Source organism: Chrysoperla carnea, chromosome 2 (assembly GCF_905475395.1).
Source record: "Chrysoperla carnea chromosome 2, inChrCarn1.1, whole genome shotgun sequence".
In the NCBI taxonomy this organism is placed as follows: Eukaryota; Metazoa; Arthropoda; class Insecta; order Neuroptera; family Chrysopidae; genus Chrysoperla; species Chrysoperla carnea.
Window position 1 is genome coordinate 66,351,464 of NC_058338.1, and position 27,773 is coordinate 66,379,236.

At 29.6% G+C, this 27,773-nt stretch overlaps 1 protein-coding gene across 1 annotated transcript in view; it reads right to left on the reverse strand.

Moving 5' to 3' along the window:
• Positions 1–3,988: 3,988 nt before the first annotated feature.
• Positions 3,989–27,773, reverse strand: part of LOC123292853 (protein crumbs) — a 40,789-nt gene continuing 17,004 nt past the window's right edge. Inside the window, exons 3-25 of the mRNA XM_044873566.1 lie at positions 27,214–27,635; positions 26,213–26,402; positions 25,823–26,131; positions 24,584–24,960; positions 24,044–24,395; positions 19,888–20,127; positions 19,263–19,508; positions 18,226–18,459; positions 17,684–17,832; positions 17,117–17,312; positions 15,930–16,101; positions 15,686–15,865; positions 15,378–15,603; positions 15,060–15,302; positions 14,020–14,419; positions 13,578–13,894; positions 12,715–12,948; positions 12,277–12,470; positions 11,161–11,881; positions 9,188–9,716; positions 7,713–7,994; positions 5,895–6,268; positions 3,989–4,452 (exon numbers count right to left, since the gene is read on the reverse strand). Of these exons, the coding sequence (XP_044729501.1) occupies positions 4,225–4,452; positions 5,895–6,268; positions 7,713–7,994; positions 9,188–9,716; positions 11,161–11,881; positions 12,277–12,470; positions 12,715–12,948; positions 13,578–13,894; positions 14,020–14,419; positions 15,060–15,302; positions 15,378–15,603; positions 15,686–15,865; positions 15,930–16,101; positions 17,117–17,312; positions 17,684–17,832; positions 18,226–18,459; positions 19,263–19,508; positions 19,888–20,127; positions 24,044–24,395; positions 24,584–24,960; positions 25,823–26,131; positions 26,213–26,402; positions 27,214–27,635 (6,815 nt within the window). The 3' untranslated portion in view covers positions 3,989–4,224. The remainder of the gene's footprint in view (positions 4,453–5,894; positions 6,269–7,712; positions 7,995–9,187; positions 9,717–11,160; positions 11,882–12,276; positions 12,471–12,714; positions 12,949–13,577; positions 13,895–14,019; positions 14,420–15,059; positions 15,303–15,377; positions 15,604–15,685; positions 15,866–15,929; positions 16,102–17,116; positions 17,313–17,683; positions 17,833–18,225; positions 18,460–19,262; positions 19,509–19,887; positions 20,128–24,043; positions 24,396–24,583; positions 24,961–25,822; positions 26,132–26,212; positions 26,403–27,213; positions 27,636–27,773) is intronic.

Below are 27,773 nucleotides of genomic sequence, written 5' to 3' on the forward strand. Positions count from 1 at the left end.
ATTATAAATATGTCTTAACGATTGTTTAAAGTGGCGACTTTCGATAACAGTTAATAACTGTTTCCATTAATCTTAAAAAATGGTTTTTGTTGTTAATTTTGATAACTACAAAAAGATAAAATATAGAAACGAGCGAAAGCTAAGAATTTGTAGCCTACAATATATACTTTTTCTTTTTTAAATTAAATTCTGATATTATCAAATTTTGATAGCTTTAAAAAATATATTGAAAAAAATTTAATTAATCGAAGAATTATCGACACCTACACAATTGGCTGATATTTCGAGAAAATTATATCTGGGTCAGTTTATTTTAATATATACAGGGTGCATATAATTTTCTTGTAATCATTTTTCATCTTTAGCAAAAAATTTTTATTCGTTTATGTAAGAAATTCTGGTGTATGTTTGTTATTGGTGATGTTATATTAATTGTTAAAGAATAACATATTAAAATATTAGCCATTAATATTTAACTTATCTACCTGTCTCTTAATGAGTGTTTACATACAAATTTTCGAGGAAATTCATAAAGAAAATTTATTTTATAGGGAATAATCTTAAAATAAAATAATATAATAATACGAATTATTTATAAATTAAAATTGATCTGAATGTATTTTATTCTGTTTATTGTTTGTTTAACAAAATGAATATTTGTAAAATGTCAAATAAAAATGTATAATAATAATAACAATAATTAATTAAGTACATAATTAATATAAATACCTATAATTTCATTATTTTAAGTACCAAATATTATAAATTTAAAATCATTTTATATTGAGTATGTTTGTTTGTTTAATATTTAAATGCACTTAAGGCTCAAGAGTTCAACTAAACTTATAAATAAACAAATCAATGAATTTAACAAAAGAATATTGATGTATTTTTTTTTTTTTTTATTAATTTTTTATTCATTAAATTATTGAATTAACATCACATGCAATAAATTCCTCTGCATCTTCAATCTTTTTTCCAATCTAGATACAACAATAGGCTGCTACGAATGAGATATGCATGAAAAAGATTAATTCAGTCTATTAAAATCACTGAATCAACGTAAAATGGATTTTTAAATCAGTATGAACATATTTTTCTTGATAGGTTTTCTAAGATATTGTTTACAAAATCATTTCTTGTATCGTTAAACCAAAGTAAGATTATTTCACCTTTTATGTCAAAACGGTAAAATTGACAAATTAAAACTGGCATTATTTTATGATATAGAATAGTCCATTTCATAATAAATTTAAAATGTTTTTAAATTTGAAGTCATTTTAATGTAAATTAATATGACTTAAATATTTAAAGAAACTATAAATTTATGATGAAATAAGCCGTTAATATACTTTCGTTAAAATCATAGTATTTATTTATTTATAAATAATCAATTTAATTAAATATTGTAAAAATGGACGGACGTAATATGTAGCCATTGATTTATAATAATAATTAGAATACTTTGTTTTTTTTTTTATCTTAAATTTTCGAAATATCTCAAAAAATACGAAAAATTAACATAGTAAAAACTTTTTATTTTCAATTGGGTGCTGGTACTTTTAAATGTCCTTTTAAATTTTAAATATCATTTTAACCTAAAGTCGGTGAGCCATTTGTACTCTCAAAAGTTGAGAAGTGTTGCTTTTTTGTTACGTATTTCTTGGTATATTTCGACGCCCCAAGATAAAATTTCACACATTGCATCAATATCAATAATCTTGTATCACAAATATTATTCATTTTATTATATACTACTAAAACTTCTCGTCTATCAAAAAACTAAATAAATAATGAATTAATTGATTAATTACTTATTTATAATATTGATTATGGTCGGATTCATTGATTAAAATTATTACATACATACTTACACATACATACATGCATACTTACATACATACACACTGTATCACTGATTAATTACAATAGTGAAACATTTTACAAAATTGTTAAATTGGAATACAAAAATTAATTATTTCAATAATTTTCATTGTTTAAATATTTAAAATTAGGATTTGAATCCTTAGATAAACACTAAAAGTCTGGAGGGTAATTACTAGTTGGTAGTGAGCCATGTTATCGTAAAGACAAATGAAATAGCAATCTTGCTCTCTGAAACCATCCATTTCGCTGTGTACGAAATGGTCGATTGAGAGGTACTTTTCATCATAGCTTAACTATTCAATTGTGTTTGGTTAAGTTTAACTAGCGTTCGTATGGATCGAGATTCTAATAATGTTATTTGTTAAATGTACAGGAATGTATTGTATAATTGGGTACAAAACCTGGGAACCATTGGTCAGAAAAAATATCGCAACATCTCATTATTGTAGTGAAGCGATAATATAATTATCAAGTAATGATGGTTGCAGTAGGTTAACCAGTTCAATTTAAAAATAATTTAAATTTAACAAACGTACTAATCACGATTTCAATTAAACATACAATTATTTTTTTAATTAAATAGTTATGGAATTCCATAATTATTGTTCAAGTAACTATATAAACATCTGTATTTAACTTATAAATAATATTTTGTTTAAACTTACGTCCTAATTAATTTATTAATTTTAATAATTATTTCTTTGGGTTAAAATTAAATACTAAATTAAATAAAGTTAAACGCCTAACTAAATACTTCATCAATATGTACGTTGTTTTTTAACTACAATAGCCAACGTTTTTATAAAATCAACGTTTCTTTTTTCGTTTTTGTTGGGTATTTCATAAGATCTGATAACCTGTGCCTTCAATAATTATGCCAACGTCCCAATTTCGATCAATTTACGTCAAAATTAATATCTCGAAAGTGAAAATTAATTTCTAAATTTTTTTTTTAGAATTGTATTGTATAAACATTTTTTTCTACTTTTTCTTCAATATATAATAATATCATAAAAAATAGTTGGAGAGACCGGACATTTTACATGCTTTAAATGGGACATGACCCTCAAAATCGCGAACTTTGTCTTTAAATATCTCGCGATCTAAACGGTCAAAAATTATGAAATTTTAGGAATTCATAAATAAAGCTATTATAAACCCGAGAAAAAAAATTCGGCCAAATCTGTCGAAAAGTGATTTCATGCTGGTACTACCTTAAGAAAGATTTGTGAGATTTAATGACTGACAATTATTTACCGAAATATTACAAATTCAAAAGTTTGGTTTTCTTTCTAGCTTAAAAGTGTCACAAAACTTAATGCACATTATATCGGTGAAATGTCTGTTGTAACTCTTCCTTACTACAAGCCTCAAAATTTCTTACTTTAATTAGTGGTAGCCTATCTTACCGTTAAACTCTACAAATCTCTCTTAATTAAACAGCACATTTGATATAGGCTCTCAAAACGGACTCCCTTGTTTCTCATCCTTTATTTTTCACTATTAACCCCTAGCTCCATTAGGTCTCATTTTTAGGAAGTATGCAAACCTTGACAAGTATGAAAATCTCTTCTTTTTATAAACAAAACTCATTTTAACTTTGCTGTTTTGAAATTCAATTGCAAATTGAGGTACAAGGGAAATATACACACGTCGCTAGAAAAGCCATGTTAGGCGAAGCCTTCCTTATATAGACTTTGTTTCAAAGTTTGCCCTTAAATCACTTTTTTTAAATGCATGTTAAGTTTGTAATAAAAAACTAAGAACTAGTGAGCAATTTTTTAAGTACATTTATTAGTCTAATTTGTAGTTAGTTCGAACGGCCATATAAATTTAAAAATTGAATTTTAAGTACACTTTTGCAAATTTTCTAGCGCTACAGTGGAAAGTTCTTATAATATTTTTTAAAACTATCTTTTTTTAAAAAGTTTCCCATCAGTAGAAATGTCTTTAAGAACGACCACTATGTGTTAAGATAAAAGACAATTCTACAGCATAAAATTTAAAAACAAAAAATTATAAAAACGTTGTATTTGATATATTTTTAAAACAAAATAAAGTTAAAGATAAAATATAAAATGTTGCCTGGTCAACTAAATAGTATAAAATATATAAATGCAATAAACAATTGGCTTGGGTCAACTTCATTTCATTTTGATTCCTATATTTCTTATTCTAATTGTTCATTTAAATGTTTTATTAAATTATTATTGGTCCAAAATTTACAAAATACATTTTTTTGATCTACTTATCTCTAGATGTAAATGTTGTTCTTTTATTATGTTGTTCTTATATTATTTTATTATTTAAGGCAATTTTTTTAAAAATACTAAATTATTAAATTAAGCGTTCTTCTGGTGGTGGTTTTAGAACATGATCCATTTCTACACGTGGATTACAAAACTCTTGTGCACTCGGACTGTATGTACCACGAGTTGCACGTTTACTGCGAGCCATTGCTATTAATATTGCTAAGCCACCGGCTGCCATTATTAATAATACTACTATTATTGGTATTACAATTAATGCTATATCAACAGAGCTTGCTGAATGCTCTAATTTACCCTAAATCATGAAACAAATATATTATTTATTAAGTGTATCTCATTAGGTTACAAATAGAGGTTACTTTTTTACATTATTTGGTATCAATCTCACTTTACATCACAAATAATACTTTTTAATATTGATTAAATTACTTATATTGACAAAGCAAACACAAAAAGCACTTTCCCAGATAATTACCGTTTTTCCAGAAACAAATTAAAGCCACACAAAAGTTTGACGTGAAAACTGTGTGTTAAATGGTTAAATAATATATTTTAGTCTCGGTTTTGGATTTTCTAAAGTAACTAGGACCGAAGCTCACTCTTAGAAACTATGCATTCAATTATTGAATAAACACGATTTTAATATCTTTTGGATCAAAATTATACAAATTTTTGTATTCCTTATATGAGTCAAAGTCCCTCATACATGATACTTTTAATAGCTTGTTCTATTTCAACACATTATAACACTTAACATATGAGAATGAGACTGTACACTTCAATGGAAAACGCACATTAGGCATTTTCATTTGACATAGAAAGAAAAGAAAAAATTACACACAAGCCGGGACTCGAACCCGGGTCCTCAAGACATCCGGACTAAGACGTAACCAACTTCGTCACTGGTGTTATATGTGAATGATACAAACTATGTGTAAGCTCTTCGTGTTTTATTCTATTTGTATGCTTGTGTATACAGAACACACAAACGTTTCACACTGTTATACAAGTGATGCAAATTAAATATTTTTATTATAAAACGAATTATATGGTAATTCTGTTCCAAAAAATACAAAAATCGTGTTCATTTGACAATTAATCGAATATTTTCTATAATATCGCCTGAAATCTTCTATGAAGTCCTATATTTTGGAGAGATTTTCGTCTATATCTCTAGAAATACTCATTTAGCCGTTAAAGGAACTGGATTTTTAGATTTTTTGGATCTTCTTTATCCTATATATGCCAAAAGCAGAGACAATATAAATTTTGAATTTTCCAAAAATCATGTGTAGGTAAAATTGAAAAAATCGTAATGTTTGTTTGTGGTTTTGATAAAATAATTATCTAGGCTAATTAAAAAAGAAAAATAAAGCATCCGTTTTAAAAAGAAAATTTGAATCATAATATTAAAAATTGATTGTACCATTTAATAATACAAGACCTCCGCTTTTAAAAAAAAACTAGCTAGAGCATTATTATTATTTTTTTTTATCGTTAATAAAAATTTTAATGTATAAAATAACGCTCTCGTAACACGTTGTGCATAATTTGTTTTCACATTTCACTCTATATATATGTATTTGAAGATAATAACAAATTTTTTCAACTCCATCTGCGGGTATATTTAATAGGAGTATGGGTACAGTTTCGAACCTCCTAGTTCATTCGAGTCACCATAATATTAAAAAGTAACCTCTGTTAAATAATTCAATAAAAATATGATATGATATTTACCTCAATACTTGTACAATTATCACCTTGATAGCCATCAAAACAATCACATCTATAACTTGGTTCTAGATCACAGGTCTCTACACATTTACCATGTTGTCCACATAAATGATAAAATTTATATTCATCTTCATCCACGGTTGTATGAATATCTATATCCATGTCATGATTGATATTATTCTTATTATTTTGTGATATAGTAAAACTATTGTAACATGGATCTGTAAATGCACATTTACGACCACATAATCCTGAAGGACATTTACATTTGTAGCCACCATTAAAATTGATACATTCACCGTTCTCACCACATAGGTAACTAGATGCAAATTGTTTACATTCATCTATGTCATGTTCACATAGTAAACCTTTGTAACCTGCACACAATACATTTAAAATAAGTGATATTAGATAATTGGTTTATAATATGGAAGTACACAAGAACATAGAGGACTTTTACAATCTAAAACTAATATACTATCTATTTGTTATTGAAATAAATACCATGCTCGGAAAGCGAATATCTTTGTCCAAGAAGCTCGTACGGAAAGCTTTCGAGTGTTTTAATAGGGCAGTATTCTGTCCTAGAAATGTGAAGTAACTTTTAAAGGTTAGATCCTTAAGAGTATGTCCTTAAACGAATTATTCTAAATTCGAATTATTTTCGGACATACAGCGGATTTTCAGCGGAGATACAGCATGTGGAGTAGAAGAAGCTTCAAAGTATGAATCTGAGATCGCCGATTAATCCAAAGTGAGTAATATAATCATCCGAGTTACTCTGCAGGAATTTTCTCTCAAACTTAAAACGCGTTTTCTTACAGACTACATTTTTGTAGGTGGTTGACAATCTTAAATTCTACTCGGACGATTTCTTTGAAATTTAGTGGGAATCTTACTTATAAATCTTTCTATTGTCTGAACCTCGGATTTTAAGATTTTCAAATTTAAGTATTTTAAAAAATTTCGAAAAGGTCAAAAAAAAGGGGTTAAAATGATTTTTTTTTTCATTTCGTTGGAAATTTGTGAAATTTTTTTCTTTCCGAAGTTTAGACGATAACGACATCTTTACTAATTCAGAATTTTTCAAACCAGGGTCCCGTGTTTTTTTAAGCCCCCACTTTAACGGCCTGTTATTCGAAGAATTTTTATTTTTTACATTTTATATTATTACATCTTATAATCTTAATTTGAAAAATGCCTACAATTGAGGCTTTAGACCAGAATACTCTTGTTGTAAAATAATTTTTTTAATTTTAATATGCTTCTAAACTTCATATAAAATTTAGGGATAACATTTCTCACCCTTTCAACTCTCCGCACAAAGCGGCAATGGGTGATAAAATATTTTGAGCAACAGATTTCAAAACTAGAAAGTACAAGTTTTCAAACGAGCTATTGCGATTACAAATTCAATAATTTTTAGCAGAGATAAAAATTTGTTTAGAATTTTGGTAAAATTTTGTGTTCAATCCTTATTAAATCTATTATTTATGTTTGCTTTTTAATCTCTTGAATACAAATTTATTTAATATCGAAGTCTCTCGATCATAATTAACGTTTTTATTATGATAAAAATAGCGTAAACTATATAAAGACAAATAACTTGTCGAGTCACTTTAAGTAATAAACAAAAATTCGATGAGTTCAAAAAATTACATTCTGTTCCTAAAGCTCGTATGGCCGAACTGGTGGCTGAGGCGCTTGGCATGAATCTAAGAGGTCTGGGTTTGACTCCTGGTGGGAGTATATTTTTTCAATTCTCATTAATTAATATACAATTCTTCAGCTTATAATTTCACTTCAATGGATAGTACATACCTGTGCCATTACAATTACATGTGTATTCGTCAATACCATCAATACAAATACCATTATGTTGACATGGACTTTCACCAGTTGCTAAAATACAATCATCAATGTTTGTTTCACAATATTTACCAGTAAAACCACGTACACAGACACATACTGGTGGTTTGTTCTCAACAATTGTACAGTTACCACGATTTTCACACTTTGTTTCTTCACAATATGGTATATCACAAAAATCACCAACAAAACCAGTTGCACATTCACATGTGAAATTATTACCGGTTTTTTTATCTGAAATTAAATAATAATAATTAGTTGTAATTATTTGACTGTTGTAATCAACTCTTAAAATTCCTTGATAATTTCCAATTTTCCAGTGTAAAATATGTGAGAATTTCTTTAAAGTAGGGAATACTTTAAAGAAATTTTCACATATTTTCATACACTGATTTAGACGATTTTACTCATATTAAGGTGATTTAATAGGGTTTTTAAAATTTTAAAAATAACAGTTATATGCAATTTAACAAAAAATAAAAATTTTTGTAAACAATTATTTATTCATCAAATGACCCCTATTTTCGTTTTTTTTTTTTTTGGGTTAAAATTATCTTAGATAGTGAATTATCGAAATTGGGAACAAAAAAAATTTGAAGAAATTTTGTATACAGTTTTGCAACCTATTCGTTAGCCATTTATAAGTAAGAAGAGTATAATATATGAATTAAGACGTTCTTATGCATAAAACAAAGAAAGCAACACACCAGTGTTGAATAAAAATCACATAACAAGGTAAGTTTGGTATGTCCATCAATAGAAACACCAAACCTGCCTTGCTATGTGATTACTATAAAACACTGCTGTGTTATTTTCTTATTTTTATGCATAAAAACGTCTTACTTCATATATTATACTCTTCTTACTTATAAATGGCTAACGAGATGGTTGTTAAGGGTAACTTTGACACCCAAACTGTTAAGGGTAACTTTGACACAAAAATTCAATTTATATAGCTACAGGTCGATTATTTTCCATGGTATCGCCCGAAATCTTACATGAAGATTTATACTTTGAAGATGTTTTGCGCAGAATATCGGAAACAATTCACTTAATCGTGACTAGTGAACTAGATTTTTTTCGGAGCTTCTATACTCTATAATATCCAACTAGAATTTTGATTTTCTCGATATCTTTTTAAGCGTACCGATAAAATCCCAAAAATCAGGTATTGGTAAATTCGAAAAAATTATAGCAACTTTGGCTAGATTTGGATAATAATCTTTCTCTAATGTAAACATAACTAAAACTAGGCTGAACATAATAATCTATTTTATTGTTAGTTACGTTCCATGATTTTTTTTTGATATTTTTTAATTTTCACAATAATTATCGGTCAATTATATTCCCAAATAATTTCCGATTTTGCAACTTTGTGGGCACTGTTTTATTCTGACTATGTTTATGTTGTGTCAAATTGTACTTACTCTTTTCATCGATGCACTTGGAATGGTTTTTACATGGATTATTACTACATGTAATCAACGGAGGTACTTCACAATTTGTGCCAGTATACGCCTGTTCACAAACACATTGATAGTAACCTAATTGATCTAAACAAGTACCACCATTCTGACATGGATTACTTAGACATTCATTGATATCTTGATCGCACAACCATCCTTCATAGCCTATTTTGCAATCACATGTATAATTAGCAATACCATCTATGCAAGTGGAATTATTTTGACATCTATTATCAACACATTCATCAATATCAATGGAACAGTCATCTGATTCAAAACCTGGTGGACATTTACATATGTATTCGTTCAGAGCATTCATACAGACACCACCATTTTGACAATCACTATCGAAACATAATAAACATCCAATGTCGTCGATTGGCTTTTTCAATTCAAAGTGATTTAGTTCATTGATGTTGCTTGCATTTAGTTCAGATACTGTGAAGTATGCTAGAAGATATTCACCAATTCGAATTTCACCAACACAACCCTAAAACAATTAAAAGTTAATATTAATATTTTTAATTTAAATGCTGATAGTAATAAACTCGTTATTCGTTGGGTGCATAGTCATGATAGGGACAATCAAACAGACGGCAGCGCTGCCAGTGGATAATTTTGGCGTTAAAAGGGGCTGCTATGACTAATTTTCAACTGTTTACCGGTAAATGGTCAAGTAAATGTCAACTTGAAATTATTAAAAAATAACAATTAATTATACTTGTTGCATTACAAATTGTGAAAATAAGAGACGGAAATCATAAATAAGATTTTTTAAATGGAAATTTACATAATAACTTAGTTTAATTTGTTAGAAAATAATATTAAATTTTCAACGTAAACCATATATACAATCCATAGACTTATATGTCCATCCATATAATTATATTAATATGTGTTGCTACTATGGTCTCCCTAAAATAAAACTCATGCACGGAGCGAATCAAAACATCAAAATTTATTAAAACCGTAAGGAGTATTACAAATTTTACCAAAATTTTATAAATATGTCTCTATCAAAAGCTTAGTGTGTGACAGACATTTCCGAAAAATTGAAAATATAAGAATTTGTTGTGACGACACGTACCCAACAAATTTTCTTTCTATACTTTTTCCAAAAATAATTTCAAGGATTTATGGAACCAAAAACGATATTGGATGACATATAGAAACGGTAGGAAAATGTGAAACATAAAGAAATTATACTAAAGAAAAAATATCAAGCCCGAAAAGCAATTACCGAGCCGGAATGGTAGGTAGAAGACGCCAAGACGGTCGATTTTATTGTAGAGGCAAATAATATGTAGAAAAACAAATTTTCAGTTAACCTGAAAGGTCCTGCGAAAAATTAAAGCTCACAGCGAGCTATAATTCTGAAAAACATTCTCCAAAAGTTTAATTTTTTTTTTCGAACACTTAAGTTTGTTGCTCAGGTTAAAAGTATTTTTTTTTATTCCTATAATGTACCTATAAATTATCAAAGATAATAAATGAGAATTCTTAAGATATTTCGAATTGAACTTTGATTTTTCCGAGTGTCAACTTGAATATCATTGGCATATAAGAATCACGCTCATTGGTCAAACACTAATCAATCGACCGAATTTGATTGACCGACGTCACATTTTGTTAGATATGCCTGGAAAAGTATAATTATGCACACAACAAAACATAAGTGTGCAGACCGTTACCAAATTAGCAACGAGTAACATACACTATTAGAGAAGAGTAATTACGATTAGCTAATTCATACTGATGATGATTACATGGTAGTCGAAATACGTATTTTTTATATAATACAAAAATTGATCTAGAAAATTAGGGAAAAATCGAAATTAAATATCCTGTACCTCTTTAAAAAAAAACTATAAAAGCTAAGAAGGTAATTATGATGCCACTTTATGACTTTATTAATTTAACTTTGATGTATTTACCTTATAATTTTCACCAAATTCAGACATCTGTAATGGAGGAGTTTCAGTAACAGCAGCAGATGTTGGTATATCAACACTATTACTAATCAATATATTTTCCGTGGTTGCATATATAGAAGATTGAGCGTTGTAACTAGTGTTATTAAATTTGAATCCAGATAAATCAATTAAATTCTCTTTATCATAATTACCGAGTCCCCCACCAATGATTATATTAGAATTCATGATCATTTTATAAAACGATTCATTGTCAAAGTGTTCAACAGTGAATTTAGGTGAATCCTCCATAAAATCTTTACTAAAACCACCTTTAATGATATTATCTTTGAATTGGAATTTAATTGTGGTCCAATCACCATCGGAATTTCCTTTACTGAAAACATGCTGCTCATTTTGATTTTTAATACTCCATTGAACCAATACCGAATCTTTGTTTATTGATAATATGAAATAATCAACCCCATTCATGATTAAAAGTATGGTACCACTCTTGTTGCTTCGATAATTAATTTCCATTTGTTCAAAAACGACATCTGGTGTGTTATTTAAATTAACAAATTTATATTCTAATGGTGGTTTTTTACCATCAAACGTAACATTTGCTATACATTCGTATCCATTATCTAAGTTTCTACAAATTGATCCACTTGGACAATCTTGTAATTGACAAAATTCCATTTCATTACAAATCTTTCCTTTATAACCAATTGTACAATTACAGCTAAAAGAAACGAATCAAAATTTTATTTATAATCGATTAAAAAAAAATATATATATAGACAATCATATTAACACAATTTCGCAATTGATCATTTAAAAAGTATTTGTTTCTAGTTTTAGAATTCATGGCTTAAAAATTTTTATCACTCCTTGCCGTTTTACATGGAGAGTTGAAAAAGTATTCAGGATTTTTTTTCACCTGAATCCCCCTCCTCCCCCATTGTATAAAAAAAAAAGCGTTAGAGTAGCTAGGGCTATTAGAAAAGACTGTCGAAAACTCACCGCTTTTCTCTTCAACCTAACCTAATCCAACCTAATTTTCTCTGAATCCGGTTACGATTTATGAGATAAATAAAGCTAATTTATTAACGAAAATGAATAAATTGAAAATCTTACTTAAAATCATTCCATGTATTGTAGCAAGTTCCATTATTTTGACATGGATTAATTCTACACATATCGTCAGATACTACACCTTCTAAAATTGTTCCATTTTCATAAAATACATCACCAAATGAATTGGGAACTTCTAAATCATCTGCTTTCAACGGGAAAAATTCAACAATCATTGTTCTCGTGCCATTACTTATCTAAAAATAAAAACAAAATGTAATTTGCTCATTCATGTATGCACGTAAAACCTTAACGTCTTAATGTAGTAGTTCAATCTTATATGTTTAAGGTGAATTTGCGTAAGTAATACAACCATCTGACCTAAAGGCAATCATCTTTATTAAAAGCTTATCGTTTGGCTACCTTTGACTCAAAAGTGATACTACTTACTTAAGCAGGGTTATCTATATAATTCAGATTTGTTGTCAGATCAATACTTACTTGTACATCTTGTATAATTCCTTTAAAATTAGCCACACCTAAGTTTAATTTCGGCTGACTTGCAGATGTCTGACTTCCAATTTCCATATCAGCTTGTCTCACAGGCCTTGATATTTGTGGTAAACCACCTAAATACAATGTTTGTACATCCAATGGACCAGTAGCACTTATAGTTTTACGGAAGTATTCTGTTCCATTTAATTTAACTTGAACAAGTGTTAAATTTCGACTAATCTAAAAATTATTTAAAAATATTTTGTTAATATTACATTTACTTTTGAAAGTGCTATTGTGTTTCACTTAAGGATGTTCCAGCATGGTATTTGCAGTTTCTATGTTAAAGCAATGGTACAATTTTTTTTTCGACAGAATTTAACGAAAAATTAAATTTAAGAATTTAATAATGCTTACTATTAATTCCCAAAGTTTCAGAAATTTTGACCGTTTAAAATGGGAAATAATTATGCCAACGTCCCAATTTCGATCAATTTACGTCAAAATTAATATCTCGAAAGTGAAAATTAATTTCTAAATTTTTTTTTTAGAATTGTGTTGTATAAACATTTTTTTTTACTTTTTCTTCAATATATAATAATATCATAAAAAATAGTTGGAGAGACCGGACATTTTACATGCTTTAAATGGGACATGACCCTCAAAATCGCGAACTTTGTCTTTAAATATCTCGCGATCTAAACGGTCAAAAATTATGAAATTTTAGGAATTCATAAATAAAGCTATTATAAACCCGAGAAAAAAAATTCAGCCAAATCTGTCGAAAAGTGATTTCATGCTGGTACTACCTTAAATAATTTGCTACTCAAATAATTGTATAAATAAACGATTTAAAATGCTTAAATTACCTCTATCAAATGATTATCTCCATTATCCAACTTTTTAACCCCCGCAGAAACCACATATGATTCTGGTGTACCATTGAATTGTATACGAAGAAGTAATTCACCACCTTCTAATTCAGCCGCAATATAGGTTTTATCCATTAAATTTGAAGCTGTTATTGCTGAACCCAAACAAAAGATTTGACCTTTATTTTGACGTGTACGTATGAACATAGAAATGTGAGCAACATATCGTACTGCCCGCCTTGCTGATTCAGTTACTTGTACAGTCACTAAGGAATTCGTTATATTCTCATGACCAAATGTAGCAGCTGTGTAATCTACAAATCAAAACAAATGGATTTTATAGATGACTTTAACAGAATACTGAAATTAACTATGTTAGCTGCACTCTCCAAGGCGAAGAAAAGCTATAAAGCTGAGATTCTAACTAATGAATACTTACTGTATTGGCAAGTATGCCCAATGTATGGTCTTTCACATGAACAGTTGAATGAGACCCATCGATCGGTACAATGGCCACCAGAATGGCAAGGATTTGGTTCACATTGTGGTTCTCTAGGGCAACCAACTTTAATATTTTGCAATTCAACTGGTCCACCAATCGTTGATGGATTTAATTCTGGCAGTACCCATTCACCATTAATAACAACGTCTTCAGCACATCCAACAAAGAATGGATCTCCATGTGTTAATTGTCTTAAGTTGGGTATCGTACCACCAAGGTAAGTTGTAGGAAAACTTGTATGGGATGCATTAGCACCTTCATTCAAATTAATTGGATAAATTGTTTGTTCTTCATTTGCAGACAGTACCAAATGTGATGAGTTTATTGCAACAAATACCTACAAACATTCAAATTTATTTAACAGTTTTAATGCAACCTATTGACTGACAGTTTGATACACAAGTCATTATCAATAATTCTTTGCTAATAGTACGCGGGGCAGCATCCTTTTTGCTAAATGATTAATACTTACTTGAAACTTCGTGAATGATTTCTCTTTGGCGAGTCTATCAAATTTTCTCATTACGATTTTTTTCGAAAGTGCTGCATTTTCAAATGAGCATGATAACGTGTTATTTAAGATATCGGTCTCAAAAAACGCAGCAGGTAATTTGTCTGACACTATGACCACTCGATTACATTAACAGTCATTAAAAAATGAGTTGTCTACCACCTATAGCTTACCTTACTTAAGTATTTTTGTTTTTGAATACATACACACTTCATTTTTTTTTAATTGTTTAATAATTTTCAATATTATCAAGTGATCACAGTGCCCGATAAATTCCCTGCTGCGTTTTTTCAGACCGATAGCTTAAATATGACGTTATCATGCTCATTTGAAAATGCAGCACTTTTGAAAAGAATCGTAAAGAAGCTACGAAGTTTCAAGTATGTATTAATCATTTAACATGAAGGGTACTGTCCCGGGGACTAAAACAATAAAAACAAAATAATAAATGTTAATTGATATATACCTTTTGCCACTTGCCATCATTTAAAGTTGATCCAATAAAAACACCTTCCCATTTATTTAATAAACTTGAATGTAAATTCAAGCGACCACTGACTAATTCCAAAATATAAAATGTAACACCTTTACCAATTGCTAACAAACCATTCGCTAATGTCGTTTTAAATCGGAATTGTATGTCATAGCCTTCATCTCGTGTAGTATTCACTAGCACATACGATGATCCTTCCAAAGACATTGTGGTCACCTACAATACAAAATTAATATATTTAACACTTTTTACTACATTTATGTGCAAAGTTACACTCTGAATTGTACTTACATTTTCACAAATAGGTCCATGGAATCCATTTGTACAGGAACAATTAAATTTATGAATTGTCTCGTTCTCTAAGTAGGGTTTGCAAGTACCATTATTTAAACAGGTACCTTCTTGCATACAACCTGTTAATTCTACGGAGCAGTTCTTACCTCCATAACCAGGTACACAATCACAATAGTAATCTGCACGTCGATCAGAACATGTACCATGCACACATGGTGTATATCTACAAAAACCAAAAACAATCAAATTAGAAGGACTCTCTAGAAATGACATTTGTTTGAAGAAGCAGAAACACAAAAACTTACTTGACACATTCATTGATATTAATTTCACATCTAGGACCTTCAAAACCATCTTCACAACCACACGTGTAGTAGCCAACATGGTCAGTGCATAATCCATTATAACAAGGATTACTATCACATTCGTTAATATCAATTTCACAATTTTTGCCGGTTGTTCCTAACACGCAAATACATTCATAGCTAAAATCAAATAATTGTAATATAATTTAAAGTTATTAAAATAAACATTTCTTCACGAACTTACCCATCTGAATTACTATAATTGAATTCATTTTCGAACGTTTTTGATAGTGAAAAGTTAAGTGACTCTTGGAAAGTTCGATCATATAATGTAATGTTTGATTTCTGTAGACAAGTTCCACCATGCTTACATGGACTTGATAAACATTCGTCTATGTCAATTTCACAATTTTTACCTACATTTAAAATTGTATTTTAATTTAAAATTATTTGATAATATCTAAAAGATACATTTCAATATCTACTTAAAATCAAATAATACAATTTTAAGAATAAATTAGCAGAGTTATACGCAAATTCTCAAAACTGCAATTAATGTTTACGTAAAGCAATTAAATTTTAATATTTCATACTGTATTCAATTCCAATTTTATCAAAATTACCCCTTACCTGTATCTATCGTTGAATATGAGTAAAATAGGGGCAGGCCTTACAACATTAATTTGATTAATATCAATTAGGTAATAATAATTCATAATTTTGATAATACGGATTAGGTTTGGGTTAGAGTGTAGTGGCTGTCTGTGATGGAACACATTTAGACGATTTTACTCTGTGAAATTTAGAAAGAGCAAAACTCATTCAAAGAGTAGCTGAAAGTAACAAGCTGCAAATTCTGCCAGGCTCATATTTATATCAAATTTAATTTAAAAATTGCCGGAAATACATTTAGCGAAGATCGGCAGTCCTAAGAAAATAGATAAAGATTGACTAATGTTAGAAATTTTGGCTATGAAAGATGCTAGCAATTTCGTTGTACGTTAGAAAGGCCAGCCTTTTTCTTACAGGCACATTAATAATGACCATCATTTGGGTTTGATACACACTACAGTGTAAAGTTAGTGAACACGATATTACATTATTATAAACTACTTCGCTCTTCTAAAGTATTTATTCCCCGAAATATCTCTAGTTAAGTAAATTTTACTGTGCATTTTATCGTAATTTAGCCATCAATGAGCATGGCAATGTTGTTGCACCTTAGGCTATTATAGTGGCTGTCCTTGGTTGAGATGTACTTAGACCATAGGATCCGTTATGATATACTGCATCTTAAGGTATTTAATATTAACCATCCAGACACTTATTTTATGAGCCTATTACATATTAATTTTGTTTTAAAAAAAATAGAGATATAATCGATTGATTTTAGATATTGCACGACATCCAGTAGACATCACTAGTACTTACCTGTATATCCTGCATAACATGCGCATTTGTAGTCTAAAATTTGATCAATACAACTAGCACCATTTGTACATGGATTACTTAAACAATCATCAATGTTTTCATCACAATGTGTACCTCTGAAACCAGTATTGTCACAATCGCATGTGTAACTATTGATACCATCAATACATTTACCATTATTTAAACATGGTGAGGACTGTAATAAGAAACAAACAAATTATTCTTAGTTTACTTTAAATGCAATCTTGAAGCCTGTCAAAAAGTACCAGAAAAAATTGTCGTAAATTGGTAGCTCTAGTGCTCCCCTTTAAGTTACTATGTCGTGAATAAACGCAATCTGTCTACTATTTAGTTCAAAGTAGTCGTGTTGTATACCTTGGTATGTGTCTATGACTAAATACTGTTGTTTTTATAATATTTTACCCTCTTTTAAACAAAAAATCCTCCTTCCTGCTCGTTTTAAGTCCAACTGCGGAGTACGTTTATCGAACATTGAATTTGTCTTAAAAACTGTTTCTGATAATTTTTTAACAGGGTATGTAATAAATGTAAATAATAAATGATTACCAAACATTCGTTAATATCAAGCTCACACAATGGCCCAGATAAACCAGCGGGACATTCACATGTGAATGATGCAATTCCATCGACGCATGTTGATCCATTAGCACATGGATTTGATAAACATTCATCAATCTCTATGTTACAATCTTTAGCTATAAACAAGAAATTAATCTTTGGCTATAGTTTAAAATTATCATAATCCAAGAAAATTAGACATTTAATCTTGAAATAATTTATTACAGAAAATTTAGATATACCGCTTATTATTAATCTTAAAAATACTCGTTGATCCGACAGAAAATCGAAGTAGATTTTTAAGAAAATTCTTAATCTATGGAAAAATGCTTTAATGGAGAGAATGGTCTCAATTACACTTTAGTATTGATTATTTATTGTTGATAAGTCCACAATTTAGATAATTTGCGGAAAAAATCGTAGCAATTTTTAAAAATTTTGCATTGTTAATATCAGTACTAAGCGCTGTATCTAAATTTTAACCTTTGAAAATATTTATTTTTAATTTATCTGGTTCTGATGATTCTTACATGTATATCCTGGTGGACATTCACACTCATAATTATTAACTAGATTCAGACACGTAGCACCATTCTTGCATGGATGTGATAAACATTCATCAAAGTCTTGTTCGCACTGATAGCCGGTGTAACCAGGGCGACAATAACATTCAAAACCAGCACCAATAAGGTTTTTACATATTCCATGATTACAAATTGATGGATAAACACTACATTCATCGATATCTACTTCACAATGTTTTCCTGTAAATTAGAAGTTTATTTATAAACTTATATTACTTTTTGAAGGGCGCTATCAAAAAACTAAAAATATTTAATAAACCTAAACCCGATAAAACTTTAATTTAATTAGAGGATTCTTTCAGTTCCATCTTTGATATTAATTATTTTGGTTTATAATTGTTTACAAAATGAATTTTTTTTTTAAATACCCAAAAATTGCCTGGAATGATAAGGAATACAGAGTGAAGATATAGGTATGCAAACATTTAATAACTTTTGTCAATCGATTGAGTTTATTAGACATGTTTTGAAACGTCAATTCAGCACAATTTTAAACCATGAATCGCTTCACATCGAAACAACGCGTTGAAATAGTGCCGCTGTACATTGAAAATAGTGTTTCACCTATGTTAACTCAAAGTGCAAAGTGAAAATATCGCGGCCTACAGAAACCGTCTGACAACACTATTTGTCAGTCTCAAACGGTTGAAACTGAATCTGCTGTTTTAAGCAAATTTTGATTACCGGCGAGGCCCATTTTACACTCTCTGGCGACGTTAATAAGCAAAATTGCCGCATTTGGGAATGGAAAATCTACACAAGATCAAATAAACGACCGAATTGAATAAAAATATAACATAAACAGAAATCGGTTGTTTTTTTTTTCAAAGTTATTCAATGTTTAAATATCAACATAAAATATGACATACCCTATATAAAACAGATCAGTGTTCCCGTGGCATTTTTTACCATAAAAATTACAATGGATTCAAATTAAAGCAAATCTAACCTCTTTCTTACGACTGTTAATAATTTAAACATACCCGTAGATCCTGTATTAGTACAATTACACTCGTAGCTATCATCGACTTTTTGGCATGTACCATTATTACATGTACCAGGTACTTCACAAGAATCCACCTTTATTGAACAATTATCACCTTTAAAACCAACTGGACAAACGCATTCAAATGAATTGATACCATCCACACAAATATGATTTTCTGGACACAATGCATCTGGACTTTCACAATCATTTATATTTGTCTCGCATCTGACACCAGTAAAACCTAAACAATATTTATATAATTACAATTAGATTAAACCAAATATTTGGACCTACACGTTTGGAAGATTAGTTTCTCTGATATTTTCTAAAATCGGTTGAAGATATTGCGCAGCGTATATTTTCGGGAATAATTTATGAGATATTACTTACAGTCCTTTTGTACTTTGAAAATTATGATTTGGAGCGAGTTCCGGCAATATCTGAGAAACTACTAACTCAATTTTTAAATGTTGTTAAATATGGGGGTAAAATTTTTTACTTTTACTCTCTTAAAACAATTGAAACAAACTGTGATATGTTTTATTTCTGATTTCAATAAACCCCAATTGGTAAGTTAAATTTGTCCCAAAAATGTGGATTTTAATTATGTAATGACTTACCTTCAACACATTTACATGTGTATTGCATTAAACTGTTTGGATCAACAATACAAGTACCATTGTTGGTACATGGATTGTGTGTTTGACAAATATTTATTATAGGTATTTCACATGTGGCTCCAGCCCATAATTCTGTACACGTACAGTTAAAACCATTACCACTGCTAGATTCTTTACAAATACCGCCATTTTTGCATGGATTTGTAAAACATTTATTTATTTCTTGTTGGCATTGTTTTCCTTTAAAATATAACGAATTATTATTTATTAATTATATTTGCAATAAGTAAAAGTGGTTCATTAACTTAACTATGATTGGCATAAAGTACGTTCTTTTTTTTACTTTAATTAAGTATACAAAGTACAAGTAAAAAAGAATTATCTTATAGCACTTTAATAGCAGTATCGTTTCTACTTACACTCAGTGTAATACACCGTAGCAAAAACAACAAACGAAATGGATACTTCTACATTAATATCATTTTTACTCAAATTTCTAATTAATACCAATCTACCTTGAACAATTACAGGACCGGGCGCCAATTGTTCGTAAGCGGGTGTAGAAAAGTCAGTTAGGTCAGAAAGTGGGGTCTTAAAATTTTTGCGCGTGAGCGCGCTTACAAGTTTGTAAGAATCAACCGTGTGAAAAATCATGAAAATAGAAAAAAAAATTAGATGTTATATTTTGAACTATTCTAAACAATTTTTGTCCTTTAAAATACAAGGTTTAAAAAAAAAAGTTAGTTAACTAATTTTGATGAGAATATTGACGAAATTTTTTTCTTTAAACGCTTATAGCTCTAAAAAGGGGAGGTTAGGTAATAAATATTAAGGTACAAAAAGTATTTGGAATAGTCAAAAATATAACATCAGTTGGTTTTCTAATCAAATATTTGTACAAAACCATACAATAATCGTTAATTTTGTCAATATAAATTTGCGTCGGGTCCCGTAAAAATCGGATCTGTACTAATAAATTCCGACCTCAAATGCCTTATTTCCTCAATTAAATGAACAAACATTTTATCTTAAGGACCATCACTCGCCAGTGATGAACCATTCTTATAACATGTTAAGTTATTTAGTGTATTTTTAATTAATTAATTACTCTCTTAATTGATCGATCGGCAAGGAAGCCAAATTTTTTTTTTATATAAAAATTTGTTTCGTTACTCAAAATTCGAATCATTATCCATTAATTAAGTTTTTTCTATTGCTGGTGAATGATGATCCTTAAACTGATCAAATGTTTTCAGACAAAACATCTTGTTATAACAAAACCATGTTCTTTCTTTGATTAATCTAAATCAGATGCTAGATGATAATATCTGATAATGTACAATGATATTATTCCTTTATATAAAATATTGCGCATTATCGAATAACTATTATTAAATGACATCACATCAATATTTATCAATAAAGCACCTTTTATGCCGAACGGTTTTATTTAACAACATTTTTTGCTTGATAAATAAGTATTGGAAAACAAGACTTAAAAAAATCACAGTCAGCCACGCTGTTAGCTGCTTATTTATTTACTTAGTTAGCTATTATTCTAAATAATTATATTTATAGACATTATCCGGGAAATGAACTCCATTCCTCAAAAATTTGAAGCCCCAAAAGAATTTTTAAGACCCTAAACAATCGGAAAAAAGTATCTAGTTTTCAAATATGAGTGAAGAAATTGATAATTTTCTTGATTTTGAGCTTTTTTTTTATAATTTCCTAAAATCTTAAACAAACATTTTAAAAAACAATTTAGGTTTTTAAAGAGGAACATGAATCATTCGTTTCCCAGAGAATGCCCTTAGAAGTAAAAAATAAGTAAAGATGATAGAGTTAAACATACATTAAACAATTACCAATATTCTATTTTGTATTGTTACTAGTTTTTTTAAAAATAAATATGATGCTAAGTTTACAAAAACTACTAATAAATAGCAAAAAAAGAAAGAAAAACTAATCGAAATTAGGTAAGTTTAAAAATAATTTATTATTGATTAATAATTATGTCTGTAGTTTGATCATACCGGTGAAACCTGCCATGCAAATGCATTCAAATGAATTGAATTGATCAACACAAATAGCACCATTTTTACATGGATTTGATAAACATTCATTGATTTCAATGTCACAATTCAAACCTGTCCATCCAGCAAAACAAGAACAGTGATAGCCACCAACCTACATTAATCAAATAGTTCTCGATGTAAAAACTATAATATTATACAAACTCAGAGTCAACTAAAATCATGTTCATGCCAATAGTTGATGATAAGCGAACGGAGTAACTTAACTGAAGTCCCTGGTTTAGTTAAAAGCTCCACGTCTCTCTTTTTCTCTGTACCTCAAGTCATATTGCTGCAGAACAAGAGTCCGCATTTAAAAAAAAAAATATTGGCCTAGGTAGCTACGATAGAAAAGTACCCTCCTTTTTCGATCTATTACTCTGACTGCCAAGATTATTGAAGAGTAAGTAAAACGTCAAATCCATCAAGAATACGCTTCCAAAATTGGAATTTTTTATTCATGCTATTCTTAAAGAGTTAAAAAAACGCTGTTTGTAGCAACAGCTAATTGAAACAGCGTCAAATAACATAATTAAGTTTTAATTTTAAGTTCTCAAAAATAAAAATTGAAAATTAAATGATGTTGTTTTCGATTTTTTTTCATTTTGAAAATCTAGGTCTAACAAACGAGTACTTCATTCAAATTCTAATTAACGATAAGACAACCATACAAAATGATAAAAAAAACACTCACATAGTCCTGGCAAGAAGTATAATGTTGACATGGATGATCATTACAAGTAACAGGATACTGATCCTGATATTGATACTGATACTGATATTGGCAATCAATACCTGTACAAATCATTTCACTTTCGCATTGATATCCTGATGTGTGGCATTTGTAGATTTAGGCAAGCGTTATTAAAAAAATTATAAACTTTAATAAAATATTCAATTGCACCAATTTTGGGAGAGTTAAATTTCACAAAAAGTTAAAGGGAAGGGAAATAAAAGCCCCGACTGCGTTAAGTAAAATCGTAAAAGAAAAAAATAAGTCTAGTAGTTTATACAGCGACTCGAGTCGGGACCCATTATATAGCGAAAACATTCGAGGTCTATTAAAATCTAGACCAAATCTTTGCAATAGTGGGTCCCCACTGTTAAAGTCGCTATGTACTACTGGATTTATTTCTTTCTTTTCAGATTTTATTTAACGAAGTGGGGTTTTAGATTATTTTTTATTTTATTTTAGATGTTTAAGTGCCCCGGCATTAAAAATACCCTCGTATTTATTATACTATATTAAAACTTTTTAAACATAATTTTTTTTAATTTCCTTTATTTTGATACCCAACTCGATAGGTTTGATTTGTTACCGTATTACTATTTCGCGCCAAAAATCCGCCATTTAATTTTTTTTCTAACAGAACACTTGGGTTTTTTAAGACGAATATAACGACTATCGAAATCCATCGAAACGTTTGGAAGATACGAGGTAAGAAAGAAATTTAAAAACAAATATACATACAAAATACACACGAAAATATAGCCGCTCCTTAGTAGTCGGGTAAAAATCGCCATTAAGTTAAGTTTAACCCAGTAAGTAAAATAATTTAAATTTCGGATTATCGAGCGCTATTTTCGGAAGCTTTCTCTGCCATAAATTGGGTAACATGGAATTTATACAATAACTATCAAATCATTTCATTAAATAAAACTTTCCGAGTCTATAGTCGCAAATTATATTAAATAAGACCTTGCGGTTTTTATTTCACTGAACGTTTAAATGACTGCCATTTTCGACCACACTATCCCCAGCTCTTAAACCAAGAAATTGCGGATATACCAGGACTGTTATTTTCTAGCAATACGAAAGTATAGTAAGATTGAAAAATTAATATTTTCACATGCTATTGAAGATTCGGAATAGGAAAAAGGCCAAATTGTGTAATGATTACATTGCATAGAGTATCAAATGGAATGTAAAGACACGCACTCGACACGTGCAAATGTGAAATTTGTATAGCGTTATTAGTGTTAGTATTTTAATCTGTGTAAATTATGTAAAACGTGCAAGTGTTAAAATCTTGAATCTTAAAATACTAAATCTAAACAAAAACACATAAAAACATTCAAACCTGTAAATCCTGGCCTACAAACACATTGATATGATTCTCCTAAAGATATACAGGTACCAAGATTCATGCATGGATTATTTTTACACAATTGATTTTCCGTGCAATTAGCAGTCAAGCCTTCTGGAGGTTTAGGGAATCCAGTCTTACAAACACATTGTTGAATGCCTCCTAATTCCAAACATTCAGCATATTGTGGACAATCACCAGTGATGCCTTTTGTACATGGAAATGCTACCTTGGCCTCACAATTTAAACCCGTGTAACCAGGTAAACATAAACATTTGTAGCTTTCAGCGTCGTTCTCACAACGGCCATTATTTTTACATGGATTTAAGGCACATTCATTTAGAACCTATTGAAAAGAATAAAAACTTATAGCTTCAACATTTTAAACCATTTGAAAAGTAATTCAATGGGCAGGAAAATAACTCCCCGATTTTTATGTGTAAATTGGGTTCTACTCAAAATTTCAGAAACTGCGATGTTCAGGAATGCTTTTTCACTCTCAAAAACTATTGTTAAATTTATGGTAATACTTACATTTTCACAGTTTTTACCATAGAAACCATTTCTACAATGGCATACATAAGTTCCATAATAATTGAAACAATATCCTTGATTTATACAAGGATTCGTATCACACTCATCAATATCCAATTCACATGTCGGTCCTGTGTAACCAGTATTGTCACAGTTACAAGTGTAATTGTTGATGCCATCTATACATTGTCCATTGTTTTTACAAGGATTCGATAGACATTCATTAACGTTGATTTCACAATGATCACCGGTGAATCCATCAATACAGATACAATGGTATTCGGATTTGTTTGGACTCACTGTACATGTTCCATTGTTTATACATGGATGTGATTCACATAATGGATTTATTTCAATTATACTTTCACAATGCGTCCCTTAAAAATAAATGCAACGATATTAATTTTATTTGAATTTAATAAACGGACGAGCTCATATTCTGTTTTCAACATTTGAAAAGAAACGCTTAGAGCTTAGAGCTTCGAGAATCAATTAGTTTTTCAGCGCCACCAAAGCGTGTTATATCAGTCTTATCTTTTTACATATATCTTACACAAATTAGCCTTACCGATACCATGTAGGCCTCTAGAGCTCACAAGGGGGGCGTTATCGCCTACGTTGACAAAATTTTAAGATTATTTTTTAACAGCTGTAAATTCTTAACAGTTCTTTGTCAAGTGCTAACAACCGCGAGCGTGTATGCTTGGAGTGGCTTTTAGGTATGTTAGGCTCTTATAAAATTTGGTGACGCCATACAATGTTGAAACTTACGAATTTATTTCCTAGAACAGAGATGGCGAATCAATAGCACGCGACACAATATTTTGTGCACGGGATCAATAGCACGCGACATAATATTTGATGATCGGAAGATAAAGTTCACTATAAAAATAAAAAAGTCCATTTACCAGACACATTTAACTGTTTGAAGAAGTTGGTTCATGCTATTTTAACAAGTTGATTGAGTTCTAAAGTTTTTAGCCCTTGCGTTCAAAAATGGGACACTTCTACAGGAATTTTTTTCGGCCTATTTTTTTCCAAAATCCATGAATAACATTAAAGACTAGGTTAGAAACCGTTTGATAATTGACCCTATTCTAGTTCAGTATGCATTCTGCTAAAAGTAAAAACTTACAACACTAATATAAGTAATTTTCCCAATAAAAAATGGAACGTTGATACATAAAAGTTCGCCACTCCTGTCCTAGAGTATATATAATGAATTGTATGAAAGTTTACCTGTAAATTCTGCTGTACAAACACATGAATAATCACCCATAGCATCTTCAATACATTGTGCCCCATTTAAACATGGCCCAGTTCCACTAGCTGATGGTCGATCACAAGGTGGACCCAAATCTACCTCACAATTTTTTCCGGTGTATCGTGCACTACACTTACACTCATATCGATTACTATGTGATTGGCATGATCCATGTCGCATGCATGGGTCGTTAAAACAATAGTCGGTGCTAGCCATTTTTGGTTGTTTTGTGGCAACCATATCTTGACGTATACTTGTTATTGGATTCATAGAACTTCGATTACCTTTCAAAATTCAATAAATTATAGATTATTATTACATTTACTATGCTAACAATTTGTAGTATAAAATTTGTAATTACTTACAAGCTTCTGTTGATAAAGGACAAGGGCCAAAAGTAGCATCGTACGAAGTACCGATATTGGTGCCAAACAATAATGATGGACCTTCTAGAATGCAACCATTAAAATTACTTCCAACAATTAAGATACCACCCTCTTTGTTTAATTCAGGATTCGTTAAAATTTCACTATTATATGTTTCATTAGCCAGGAGCTAAAAAAAAAAACATAAAACTCAAAGTTAAAATTCGGACCTTGTCGAATAGGAAATTACGTGTTTCGTTATTGGTTGTCAATCAAAACATACTCTGAATGAGTTTAAATTAAATTTTTATTAAAGTATAATCAGACAAAATAAAGATTTAAAAATGAGGGATGTTAATTGAAGAGTAATCATTAGTTTGTAATTAATGATCATAAAACTATCATTAAAATCAAGTTTTATTGTTCACTTCAATTAAATGGGAAATACCACTTTTTTTTTTTATGTATTACGTTTGTTCAATTTTTATTTTTTATTTATATGAATACACTACTCCAAGTTGCATAAGTTAACAATGAAAAATCGTACATAACAGTTTTCATAAAAGGCGTGTGGCACGTGTCGGGACAAACATCGAACTTTTTTGATTTCCAAGACAATACTCGAGTCTTATATATAAGATCGATCTTCGCCCATTTAATAACCAGGTGAGACATATTTTTAATGAAATTTTATTGATTGATACATACATATTCTCGTAAAACTCCAAGAGACGAGGTGTAAAGTGATTAACCTTGGCACCAGATACTTAGAGCACCATTTTTGTTGTGATATTCTAGTTCAGTATCAATCAATTTGAACTGGTTATCAGATGGATGAAGGTTGACCTTAACGTTTCCTGTACTATTAGAGAAAGTTAGGGCATTTTCAAATTCACTTTTTTATCCTTAAAATGAGCTTCGGCAGTATCCAAAAGGATCAAGGTTAACAAAGTTACATGCCTGCAGCAATTATTGTGTATTTTTAGTATATACAAATTTACCTGTGATTCTCCTGAATTAATTCCATCCAAATACATGGTTAAATTTCCAAACCTAAATATTAGGTCAACCGTATGCCATTTATTATCTACTAACGATTTGTACGATTCTAATACTGAAACAAATTGTCGTTTACCAATTGTTACAGAGAATTTCAGTCTATTGTCTTGGACGGATAATGCAATATTTGATTGTGAATTACTACGGTCATGTTGTGAGAACAATTCTTCACCATGACATGTACGAAAACTTAATCCGATATGTCTACGTAATGAGATCGTCGATTGTAGACGAATATATGCTGAACCATTTAAATATACTTCGCGATCGGTTGTTAATGGCTGATAGCTGTGTGTTTCGTATTTTTCTGTCGATGTAGACGTGGTCTTCTGACATAATGCCGCCAAAATACACCATAGCAATACTGCAAAAAGAAAACATACAATTTATTAAAATGAAAATGAAAATTAATTATAAAATAATAACAAATGAAATTATTCAAATAAAAAATCAAATAAGATCTTTTACTGTCTCACAATTGCGATACTCATTATGTAACACG